Here is a 13276-nt window from a genome sequence, read left to right as displayed (position 1 = left end):
CCGTGAAAGGATCCAAGTGATGGTGTTCCGCCCAGATTGAGAAACGTTTCCACTTGCTTCGGTAGACTCTTCTGGTGGAAGGTTTATGTGCTGCTACTGGGATGGCTTTGACTGGTGAGGAGATTCCGGGAGTCCTAATCAGGAGTGGAACTGGAGCAACCAAGCCGTCAGCTTGAGGTTGACCAGGTTGGGGGCCGGGAGACCCAGAGGGTGGGTAATGAGATCCGGGAGTGGATCCAGAATCCAAGGTGGATGAATTAGGTGAGACCACAGGTACAGGAACCATGTTTGATGAGGCCAGAATGGGGCAATGAGGATCATTTTGCTCCCCAGCCGACTGACTTTCTGTAGGAGTTTCAGCATCATGGGCAAAGGAGGATAAGCATAAAGGAGACCGGGAGGCCAAGCATGTACCAGAGAGTCTCTCGGGGACTCCCCCTGAGGGGGAATTAGAGCGAAGTAACTGTTGCATTTGGTATTTGAAGGAGAGGCAAAAAGATCGCAACAGGGTTGCCCCCATAGGGAAAATATTTGTTTCACTACTAGAGGATTGCGAGACCATTCGTACGGTGTCAGAATTGAACGACTGAGCCTGTCTGCTAGGATGTTGGACCATCCCGGAATGTGCATTGCAATAAAAAAGCGGTTGGTGGAACTCGCCCATTCCCACACTCTCGTGGCCTCGCGACAAAGGGGATAAGACCTGGTTCCCCCCTCTTTGTTGATGTACCAGACAACTGACATGTTGTCCATTTGTACTGCAATTGCCCCAATCGGTAGAAGGCTGTGAAGTGCCTGCAACGTCAAAAGCACCGCCCTCATCTCTAGGACATTGATATGCAAGGAGGTCTCTGTGTTGTTCCACATGCCTTGGACCGTTCTGCCTGAATAGTGCCCCCACCACCCCAGGCGAGAGGCGTCCGCGGTCACTGTGGCGACGGGGGAAGGCATCGAAAATGGTCGTCCCGTGTGGAGACTCGGGGACCGGAGCCACCACATGAGCGATGTTCTGCAAGCCCTGCTTAGGGGAATAGGATGGGACAGGAGGTTGCGAGACAGGGACCATTGTACTTGGAGGGTCCATTGCAGTACCCTCATATTTAGGTGGGCTAGGAGTAGTAGAGGAATAGCTGCCGCCATGGACCCTAGAGCCCTCATGATCAATTCCGCAGGTGGAGCAGGAAGAATGAGAATGGCCTTGACATGCAACCTCAGGTTCTGAAGCCGATCGGGAGTTAAGAAGGCAAGTATTATCCTGGAATCCAATCTAGCATCTATAAAATCTATCACCTGTGAGGGGACTAGAGAAGATTTGGTCATGTTGATAGTTAACCCTAGACATGGAGCAAGGCCGAGGAAGTAATCCCTGCCTGAACAGAGCAGATGCCTTGTTGGGGCGATGAGGAGCCAGTCGTCCAGGTATGGAAAGACCTGAATTCCCTGAAGCCTCAGGTGGGCCGCTATGACCACCAAGACTTTGGTGAACACCCTGGGGGCTGAGGTGAGACCGAAGGGAAGGGCCCTGAACTGAAAGTGACTGGTTCCCAACCGGAAGTGGAGGAACCTCCTGGAGCGTCTGTCCACTAGGATATGGTAGTACACATCCTTGAGGTCTATCGAGCACATCCAATCGTTCTCCCGTAATCAGGGGAGAATAGATTGTAAGGTGACCATTCGGAACTTTTCTTTGGGTACTGCCAAGTTCAGGAGAGAGAGATTGAGAATGGGTCTCAAGTCCCACGTCTTTTTTGGCACCAGAAAGAACCTGGAGTAAAACCCCTATCCGAACTGATCTGGGAGGATGGGTTGGATGGCTCTTTTTTTTAAAAGCTGCTGAATTTCTGTAGCAGCTGCCTCCCTCTGATTGGGTGGTACGTCAGGGAGGCTTCTGATTTTGGGGGTTACAATAAAGGGAATTTGGTAACCTCTGGATATGATGCGAAGCACCCAGCGATCTGTTGTTATGGACTCCCACATTGCTAGGTGCTTCAAAAGACGCCCCCCGACTGCCTCCAGAGTGGAGCAGCCAGGCAACCCCTCAGGGGTTCTGCATGGGCCTCTCAGAGAAGGGTTCTCTGGACCCAAAGTTTCTGGGACCCCCTCTGCCTCTTGGGCGGCATCCTCCCTGTCCTCCTCTGCCACGAGAGGACTGGTTGTCCGGAGCAGACTGGGACTGATGCAATTTTCGGAACCACATCTTCTTCTGACCCTTTTGGTTCTTAGAAAAGGACCTCTGGGGAGCAGAGAAGCAGACTCCGATGGCAGACAACGTCTTCCCATCTTTCTCGCTCTGGACTAAAGTGTCGCGAACGGTTTTGCCAAAAAGTGCAGAACCATCAAAGGGGGCATTCGCGAATGACGCCTTAAAGGGTTCCGAGAAGTCACAGTGTCAGAGCCAGTCCTGACGCCTGATTACCAGGCCGGCTCCGCCTGCTCTAGTGGCTCCTTCAGTGGCGTGGGACAAGAACCGCATAGAGGTGTTAGAAACTGAACGTAGAGTAGACATTCGAGAGGAGTACAGATGCTTGTCTCCTTCCAACATGGACTCTGGGGGGGATGCAGCGTATTCTTTTATTAGATCCCACTGCATCCGGATGACGTGTGCCATATAGTTCAGCGCTCTCATGGAGAAGGTTGCTGAACTAAAGACCCGCTTCCCCAGGCGGTCCATCGCTCGAGAGTCCTTACTCGGCAGGTGGACCGCAGAGCTCTCCTGAGCTAGCTCTCTCTTGGTGGCTGCCGCCACCAACATGGCATCCACAGGTGGACGTCTGCTCCAGTGGGTTCTCTCAGCAGGGGGACTCAGGATCCTATCCGGGTGCTTGGGGATTGGCTCCACAGTGTCCGGCTCCTTCCAAGCCCTGGTGGAAATAAGGTCCACCAGGGGGTCGGGGGGAGGGGACACCCAAGAGGTAGATGGCCCTGCTTCGAACGCCTCTAGGAATACAGACACATCGGAGGAAGCCTTGGGGGCAGACCACCCCCCCCTAATCCTGAGCATCTCCATGATGTCTCCAAAGGAGACATCCTCGGGGGTGACCTTGGGGAGCCTTCCCCTTCATCTAAGTCTGTATCTTTGGTAAGGTACTCAGGGGAGTCCATGTGCCTCCTCTTACACTTGGCTTTGTGAGGGACCTCTTCGGGGGGGCTGTCCGAGGAAGACTCACCAGCAATATCATGTTCCGCAGGAACACCCAGAGACGTTGAAGCATGCTGTCCCGAAGGCCGGGTGATGGGAGCCCGGACCAGCTGAGAGGGAGTGCAGGGAGGAGCTGAAGCCAGGACCGGGGGTCCAGATACACTCAACGGTGCCCTCTCCACCACCGCGAAAGCCGAGAGGGAGCTACTCTCAATAGGCTCCGAGAGTCGGCTCCCACTCGGATCCGAAGCGGGGACCGGATCCGGGGCTGAGACCCTCGGATCCGAAGGACCCGTGTGCTCCGACCGGGACAGAGCCAAATTCACACAAAGTCCCTCGGATCCGAAGCTCCGCCCACGGCTCCGAGAGGTCAGATCCGACAAACTCAAGGGACCAGTCGGAGCCGAAGTAACTACACCCCCGGATCCGATGCGGCTCGGCTCCGAGTGCTCCGAACCTGGGAAGCGGGACGGAGAAGGAGCGATTGGGGCAAAAAATGGAGTCGAGCTCCCCCCCAAAGGGGGGGGGGGAGGCAAGAGCACTCCCATCTGCAGCTGGGCCTGGATGAACCTCCTCATCATCTGGTCCATGTCTGCATCTGACATACTAAATGTAGACCTCGATGAGGCCACTGAGGCAGACCTAGAGTGATGCCTCGATGACCTCGACGGGGACCGGGTTGCCTCCTCCCCAGGTCCTGGTGAAAAACAAGGGGACTGGAGCCGAGGAGGAGGCGATTCAGAAACCCTGGATGGAGAAGCCCGCTCGGCGGGCGGGGCCGAGGAAGAGTCCTCGGCCAGCCGCTTATGGTGCTTCTCCTTCCTTTTGTTTTTTCTGGCCTCCCTCTCCTCCGGAGCCAAAACGGGAGGTTGAGTCCTGACCGGAGGAAGGGAGGCAGGGGTGGCTACTACCAAGGACTGGGTAGCTGCCACCAAAGAACCGGAGGTCGGAGCCGAGTCCAGGGGCAAAAGACCCACCAGAATCAGCTTCGATCTCCAGTCCTTAAGTGCCCTGGGGTTGAACGCTGCACAAATCGTGCATCCCGAGGGAAGGTGCTCAACCCCAAGACACCTAACGCACCGGGTGAGGCCATCCGCCGGTGAGAGCTTATGGCCACACTCAGTACATTTTGAAAAGATGGCTTTAGGGGCCTCCGACATGTTGAATGGAAAACACACTCACTGGGCCCCTAACACACCACAAACACACACTACGGACCAGCGAGGGTAGGGAGGAAAAATTTACAACAAAAAATAGATATTTAAGAGGGAACCTAAATAAACTCACACAATCACACAAGAAAGTACAAAAATTCTAAGATTTTTCTCACAAAAAACCTTCGAATTGCCAGGAGCTCAAAATCCAGCTTGTTGGCTTGAAGCGCGGCAAACTAGATCTGAGGTCAGTTAGGGTTGGCAGGGGAGTATGGGTAAAGGGAGGAGCTAGGAGCTCGGATCTATGCTGTGGTAAAAGTTGCCGGCTCGGATCCGAGATCGGATCCGTATCCCAAAGGTTGCTGACAAATGAAGTTCCTACTTCAGATTTAAGCATTTAATAACATGTAAGGATGTGAACATGACTGACACAGGTAACTAATGTTTATGCTGTGTAGATAACATGTAAGGATGGGAACATGACTGATACAGGTAACTTTTAGTTATGTACTTACCATAACTTCAGATGTTTGGGATCCATCTCGCCTACATTCTGACTGATGGGTTCGGAGCCGATCCCTCGGCTCCAACTCGGCACGCTTATGCTATAGAGCGAGGCCTCTAATTGGCTGAGCTATCTTTATCCCAGGATGCACCACCACTAATCCCCCAGATCTTGTTTGTCCGCATTCATGCACACATGCACAGCTTGTTTATATAACATTGTTAGATGTTTCAAGATGAAACAACAGGATTCGGACCTTCTGATATCCTCTGATCTCCAAGGAAGGGGGAAGGAGGGTGGGTTATTAGGAATGTAGGCGAGATGGATCCCAAACATCTGAAGTTATGGTAAGTACATAACTAAAAGATGTTATGTGATCCTATCTCGCCTACATTCTGACTGATGGGACAGCGTCCCTAGCACCTAAATCCCGGGTGGCTCATTGGAAAACACTCCTGAGCACTGTGGAACCAAATGAAGCTCATCCTCTAGATGCCACATCTAATTTGTAGTGAGAAATGAAGGTGTGCGGGGAAGACCATGTAGCAGCACAAATGTCACCAATAGCAAGCTTAGAATGAAATGCTACAAGTAGCCATAGCCCTTGTAGAATGAGCCTTGACAGAGGTGGAAAGCTCTTTGTTAGAATAAATATAAGCTTGAGTAATACAGTCCCTGATCCATTTGGCAATAGTGACCTTTGTGGACCGCGTTGCCCAATTTGTTTTCTGCAAAGGACACAAACAACTGATCTGTCTTCCTTGATTGTTTGGTCCTGTCCAAATAAAAACGTAACTGCCTGTGGACATCTAGTGTGTGGAAAATAAACTCCGCTTTATTGGAGTATTTTGGGAAAAAAACTGGGAGCTCTAACGACTGTTGCAAGCATAAAGTAGAACAGACTTTAGGAACAAAAGAAGGATTTGGTCTGAGGGATACCCTGTCTGTATGAAAAACCAAGTACGGGGTTTCACTGACAAAGCTTGAAGTTCTGAAACCCTCCTGGCTGAAGTAATTGCCACTAGAAAGGCTGTCTTCCATGATAGAAACTTTAAATCACAGGTAGCTGCCGGTTCAAAGGGAAAGAAGTCAGGCACGTAATACTATATCGAGATCCCATGGAGGTGCAGGATGAGAAATCGGAGGTCTTAATAAAGCAGCACCTTTCAAGAAGGTCTTACACAACCTGTTGCTCATTAAAGGTGGGTCTATGGATTCATGAAAATTAGAAATCGCTGCCAATTGTACTTTGATGGTAGAAACAGAAGAGCCTTGATTGAAAAGAGAGGTCAGGAATTTGAGTACTTCTGCCACGGAGTAGAAATGGGGTCCAGGCCCCGGAGTTGAGCCCAGATAGCAAACCTTTTCCATTTGTTAGAATACAGTTTCTTCGTAGCCGACTTGTGGGCTGAAGACAATATGTGCACCACATCTGGATCCAGTGCATGTCTCCTGACTATGGTCGGAAGAGGAGGAGCCAGGCCGTCAATTTTAATGTGTGTAGGGACTGGTGTAGTAGTCCGACTGATGAATCAGTAGGTCTGGGACCTGGTCCAGGAACCATGGACCTTCCAGAGCATGTTTCGAAGATAGGGAAACCACACTTGACGAGGCCAGTACGGAGCAATTAAGATCATTTTGCTGCCTAAGAGATGCCTTTTGAATCACTCTGGGGAGGAGAGGAACTGGAGGGAAGGCATAAAGCAGTCCGGTGGGCCAAGGATGGACTAATGCGTCCATAGGGCTCTTCCCCGGAGCCGGGGTTAGGGAGAAAAATTCTTTGCACTTCGCATTCAGAGGAGTCGCGAAGAGGTCGCAACACGGAACTCCCCATTCGCTGAAAATCTGCCTTGTAATTGTCATATTCAGAGACCATTCGTGAGGAGAGAGGATGGTTCTGCTCAACCTGTCGGCTATGACATTGGATTTGCCCGGTATGTGGGTAGCCACTAGGAAGCGTTTGGTCGTGACTGTCCATTTCCAAACTCTCATCGCTTCTCTGCAAAGAGGATAGGATCTGGTCCCTCCCTGTTTGTTCAGGTACCAGACAACTGACATGTTGTCTGAGTGAACAGCAATTATGCCCTGAGGGAGGTAATTGTGAAGGGCTCGAAGGGACAGGAGTACTGCCCTCATTTCTAGGATGTTGATGTGGAGAGGGGTCTCTACCGGGTGCCATTTGCCTTGGACTGACCTGCCCAGGGAATGCCCCCCCCACCCCGTCTGGGAGGCGTCCGTGGTCAAAGTGGCCGCCGGATGAGGAAGAACAAAGGGTCGTCCCTGGTCCAAATTGGAGGACACTAGCCACCAGCGAAGGTCCCGTTTGCAAGATTCTGTGATCCATATTAGATGACTGAGAGGGAGTTCCTGAAAGGACCACTGAGTTGAAAGAAGCCACTGGAGGATTCTCACGTGTAACCTTGCCAAGGGAACTAGGAGAACTGTGGCAGACATTGATCCCAATAGCTGTAGGACCATTCTGGCTGGGGCTTTGGACCTGGGGAGTAAGGCTCGAACCTGATTTTGAATGGTCTGAATTCTGTCTGCAGGTAGATAGACCCGCATCTGGTTTGAATCTATCTCTACCCCTATGAATCTTATTCTTTGAGATGGCCTTAACACAGACTTTGGCCAATTGAAGGTGATTCCAAGGGAATTGCCCAGTGATATTGTGGCTTGCAGGTTCCGTAGAAGTAGATGCTTGGAGGTGGCAGTTAGGAGCCAGTCGTCTAGATGGAAACACCTGGAATCCTAGACTTCTCAGGTGAGCAGTCACTACTGCCAAGCATTTGGTGAACACCCTGGGGGCTGTGTTGAGACCAAAGGGCAGCGCACGGAACTGAAAATGACTGCATCCTAGGCTGAAGCGCAAGTGTCTCCTGGACGTTTGATGTATTTTGATATGGTAATACGCGTCCTTGAGGTCTATGGAGCACATCCAAACACCTTTCTCCAACAATGGGAGAATGGTTTGTAAAGTGACCATTCGGAACTTGGACTTCTTGACTGAACGGTTTAGGTTGCTTAGGTCCAAAATGGGCCTCGAGTCCCCGGTCTTTTTTGGCACCAAAAAGAATCTTGAGTAAGTCCCTAATCCGATCTGGTCTGCGGGGACCGGTTGGATGACTCCTTTTTGCAGCAGCTTTGAAACTTCTAAGGCTGCGGTATCCTGTTGACTGGGTGGCGGGTCCGGAATTCTTTTGGACTGAGGGGGGGGGGCAACAGAATGGGATGGAGTAACCTCCGGCGATAATTCGAAGCACCCATCGGTCCTGAGTGATCCCTTCCCAGGCCTTCAGGTGCTTGGCGACCCCGACTGGCTCCGGAGCAGCACAGTCGGGCAATCCCTCAGGGACTATGAAAGGCTGAAGAGCCACGAAAGGACTCGCGGTCTCCAGTGTTGCGAGGGCCTCTGCCGCCTCTGGGACGGCGTCTTCCTGATCAATTTCCCCTCCTCTGCCTCTGGAGAGGGAACCTTCCTGCTGAGAGGGGTAAGACTTCTGAGATCTACTGAACCACATCTTCCCTTCCTCTTTTAGCCTTGGGATAAGGCCGAAAGGGAGTGGAAAATCGTGCCCCTACGGCAGTCAGAGTCTTACCCTCCTGTTCACAGCGGGTAAGTGTGTCTTTCACCTTGGGCCCAAACAGGGAGGACCCATCAAAGGGGGCGTCGGCGAATGAAGACTTGAAGGCCTCCGCGAAATGACACAGGCGGAGCCAGGCTTGTCTCCGTGAGAGCAATGCCTGTACCCGCCGCTCTACTCGCCCCTTCGGCCGCATACGAAATGAGCCTCATGGACGAGTTCGAAATGGACGACATCGTAGCCAGCTGAGAACCAACCGTCTGGGCCAGCTCCTCAGGCAGGTTACCTAAGAGGGTATCGGATAGCTCCTTAATCAGATCCCTCTGGAATCTCGTAAAGTCGTCAGGTAGTTCATAGACCTCAAAGTAAAGGCCGCTGAACTAAGGGTGCGCTTACCGCATCGATCCATGCTCCTAGACTCCTTATTAGGAGGATGGACGGACGAGAAGCCTCTGCTACATCTTGCTGGGTAGCAGATGCCACCACCATAGCATCCACAGCCACACCTTTCGTAAGGAACTCTATCTGGGGGCCGAAGAAATTTGTTTGGACGAGCGGGCACCGTTCCACAGAGTCTGGGTGTTCCCAGCCCTCGACAGATCAAATCCAAGAGCTCGTCGAAGGCGGAGACACCCAGGAGGCGGAGGGCTGAGCCCCGAAGGCCTTCAGGAACACCGACTCATCAGCAGAGGGAGGTTTGGACTGCCAGCCGCCTCGTTGTTTTAGGGCTTCCAGGATGTCTGCAAAGGAGACATCATCCGAGGACGACTTGGGGGACCCCTCTGCATCATCGAGATCGGTGTCAGATGTCAAAGACTCGTCAGGGGAGTCAACGTGCTTCCTCTTGCACGTTTTCTTCCTGGGAGGTTCTTCCGAAGAGGCTTCAGAAGGACCTCCAGGAGGGGGAGAAACCCCAGCGGGGGTAACCTGAGGCCCAGGGGCTCCGCTGTCTGCGGACAGGTGGACTGCCAATGACCCAGTCTCCAAATGTAGGGAAGGAGCTGGGGAAACTGTGGAGGTAGCCAATGAAGATTTGGCTAGAGCACTCCTCATAGCCCTGAAGGCGGGACCACCAGAATCCTGGGAAGGTCCCCCCTCCGTGGCCACGACAGTGGACGGTACTCCCGCCGACGCACCAAGAGGGAGACTTGGGACCGAAAGCATCAATCCCAAAGCCTCCCCCCCAGGGCCGAAGGAAGAAGTCCTTGCACTGAACTCCGACCCGAGAGCCGGAGTCGGAGCAAGGGTCGGGCCTGACCCTAACACCTCCACTGGTTCCACCAACACCTGATCCAACGGTGCCGCAGCTGTTGGAGGAGGAAGTACAATAGGGGAGTGGACCATCGGCTCCGAAGCCAACTGGGCTGGAGCCGAAACCATCTTTTGGAACACCGGAGACTGGAAGAGTCGAAGGAGCACCCTGTCGATGTCCGAATCAGACATCCTGGATGATCTCGAGGATACCGATCGGGCCCGAACCGATTTCTCCATCGGTTCCGAAGGGCTCGGGGACCGGCTCCGAAAGGACTCAACAATTATCGGCTCCGAGGAAACCTTCAAGGAAATTTCCCTCGGCGCCGATAAGGACTTCGGCTCCGAGGGGGAAGAGTCTGAGCCGATGACCCTTATCGGCTCCAATATCAGTGGAGCCGATGAGGGTGACCCGCCTCTCGATGCCCCAGACCTCGGCTCCGAAACCAGAGGGGTCGAGGCTGGAGGCATCGAGGCAGACCATTCCGACCTCGGCTCCGAAATCCGTGGAGCCGATGGAGAAGTCTGCTTAGCTTTCTTAGCCGTCGGTTCCGACTGACTGGTCGGAGCCTGCGCTTTCCTCTTCTTAGAAGGAGACGGAGAGGAAGATAAAGCCTCCTCGAAGAAGGCTTGATTAATCCTTTGAGGATTAATTTGTTTTCCTCTCCTGGAGGACTCGAGGAAAAGCATGGCATACACTGCACGATTCCTGCAGATGTTTGGCGCCAAGACAATAGACGACGAGGAGTGGTCGTCCGTTATGGACATTTTGAACCCACACCTCGTGCACTTTTAAACCCGGAGGGTTTATGTTCTTTAGACATAGTCCTACAAGAAAACAGACCATAACAGCAAACTTAAGGGTTTGACACACAGGAACAATAAGTATGCCACTAACTCACAATATTAAAACTGAAAACTTTTTTTTTTTTTTATACACACAGAAGCGAGAAAGAGAAACAAGGAGGGTCAAGACCCTCTAACTCAAACGGGTACTTGACCCACACACAACCACTGAGAAGTAGTAACCACAGGGGAAGGCCCCTTTAACTTAAACGGAACCTTCTCTGACAGGAAATTATACTAAAAATTCAATCAAACTGCCAGAAACACACTCGTACACAAAGAATAGCCGTTAAAACAGCTTTTGGGTTTAAATGAAGCAAATACTGACAGGAAAAAAGACTATATATATAGTACTTAGCCCAGCCAATGTTGAGACCACGTCTAAGCTCTGTAAGCGGCAAACGAGATCTGGGGGATTAGTGGTGGTGTATAGCTCAGCCAATTAGAGGCCTCGCTCTATAGCATAAGCGTGCCGAGTCGGAGCCGAGGGATCGGCTCCGAACCCATCAGTCAGAATGTAGGCAAGATAGGATCACATAACATCTAATGTTTATGCTGTGTAGATAACATCTAAGGATGGGATCATGACTGACACAGGTAACTAATGCTTATGTTGTGTAGTTCATCTAAAAGCTGTGATTCTTACCACTTTTCAGAAAGTGAATGGCCTTTTCCTTGATTGCTGGAGTTAGCTGACCAGTTTTTTCCAAATACTGCAAGATAAAGATGTTTGGAGCAAACAGCACCATGTTCGGTTCTCCACACCCATAAGGCATGGCAAGTAGATTGTCCAAGTTCTGCAGTGCAGTCCCCATTATGTCACCTGTGTCAGAGAACATATATTAACATTACATTGTATTTAGATTTGTCATAATTCCTTTCTAATTCATGAAACACAGTAGATGACTAGTGGATCCTCAGTGAACGAACAGGAAACTTTCCATCTTTGCCCTTCCCCCACTGGCATACTTGCCTGATCTCATGCTTATTAAAATCATCATAAAATGGCTTCATTAGCTAACATATGTTCCCATGCATAAGACGTGAAAGCAATGTATTGTCAGTTATTTTATTTATTTATTAATTTTTTGTAGAATTATCAGGACAGTTTCTTATATTTTCTAGTCTCCATGCATTGTGCTCAAAAGTAAAGCTGCATAAAAATTCCAAACGAAGCACAGCTGTGAAAACATCACATATTTTGCAGTGAAGTGCTCCAGTAGCATATATGATCAGAAAAAAATATAACTGCTGACAGAGGTCTCACACGTATGTAACAGGTTACAGGGCTACATCTGGTCAGGAAGCAGCAGGAGAGCTCTGCATGCTAACTCTGCTTCAGACTGATACAGATACAAGATTTCAGCTTTTACCTGGAATCACCAGGTGCACTCACAGTTAACCTGCAACAACACAGCAGCAAAGAGGGTTTACATATATCTTTGTGTAGATTGTAACAAAAGTGAAATGTTAGCTTGTTAAAGAAGGATGTCATGCAAATACCTATAGCCATATGGATCCCTAACCTTGTTGCACAAGCAAGGTAGAGTTTTCTGAGTGTAAAAATTTAAAATAAATTCAGATACATTTCTGCATATTTCATTTTCAGTGTTTATCATTAGTAGATCATTTAACTTGTTCTTTTCTGCCCTTAGGATAAGCTGACATGCAGTAGCTTGAACCTATATAAATTGGTGTCTGACCTAGTCTTAAAGATATCTGACAATGACAAAACTTTGGGAATGACATCTCCATATTCAAAATGTTTTCACAGTTTATTTGAACAACACTAAGAAGCATGTTTATGTTTTCTTTTGAGACAAGCATTTTTGAAATATTAATTTTCTGCTGAAAAACACTGTCTGATGTTCATGGACAGTGCACTGAAATATGCAAAATAGAATTCAGAACAACATTGCTCAGGGAGGGTGATTCAGAGACACAAGAAGTGTGGCCATATTTGGCAAAAAAAGTTCTATTTGCAGAGTATGCAAATGACTGTATATTGTATGAAAATAAAGTTCCAGATGCAAATGAGGGACACCAGAATATGCAAATAATGACATCAAATATGGTAATGTGATTCAGAAATGTATAAAGCAGGGGCACTTCACCAGGAATTGCTTGTATATAGTACCCTACAGTACCTACAAATGCAGGTAACAGCAGCAGCTGTAGCACAGCAGTACATGTTAGGGTCTGCTCTCCGAGCTAGTGCCCAAGATATGGTGAGCCATGCCCTCCACACCATTGTCGCCCCTAGCTTACCACCACATGACTCACCAGCAGATCATGGAGTGTTTCTGTGTGGATAGGGGCATCATATGAGATCTTGCTGAATTGTGTATTGTCGACACTGTAGTATTTTATTTCACTACTGTACTATTTGATGAATTGTGTATTGTTGTCACTGTAGTATTTTATTTCGCTAGTATACTATTTTATTAAGCACTTAAAACTTGTATTTCTGCAAAAATAATTGTTAATTATACTGCTTTCTGATCCTGTAAATTTTATGGCACTGTAAAAATGTGCAAATATATTTATTGAAGATTGTAAATTTTATGCTACTGTAAAAATGTTCAGATGTACTACATGTGGAACTCTTCTTCCCGGACTTCTAATAAAATGGGGCTATTATTGCCTACTATACTCTCATGAATGACAAAACAAAATAATATGCAGAATCAAGGGGGATGCATAAACAGACCATCACACTGGACTCCAAGATTCATAGGTAGTTACTAGGCATGCCATCCTGTAGACCATTAATTAATGAGCCTATCCCAAATTCCCA

General features: G+C 49.6%; 1 protein-coding gene across 1 annotated transcript in view; it reads right to left on the bottom strand.

Annotated features, from left to right (window-relative positions):
* Nucleotides 1-13276, bottom strand: part of LOC122808163 (alpha-1-macroglobulin-like) — a 404161-nt gene that overhangs the window by 235433 nt on the left and 155452 nt on the right. The window contains exon 5 of the mRNA XM_044079136.1: nt 11126-11302. Coding sequence (XP_043935071.1) covers nt 11126-11302 — 177 coding nt within the window. The remainder of the gene's footprint in view (nt 1-11125; nt 11303-13276) is intronic.

Source organism: Protopterus annectens, chromosome 8.part0 (genome assembly GCF_019279795.1).
Source record: "Protopterus annectens isolate FY-2018-M chromosome 8.part0, PAN1.0, whole genome shotgun sequence".
Classification (NCBI taxonomy): Eukaryota; Metazoa; Chordata; order Ceratodontiformes; family Protopteridae; genus Protopterus; species Protopterus annectens.
This window is presented reverse-complemented; position numbering and strand designations above follow the sequence as displayed.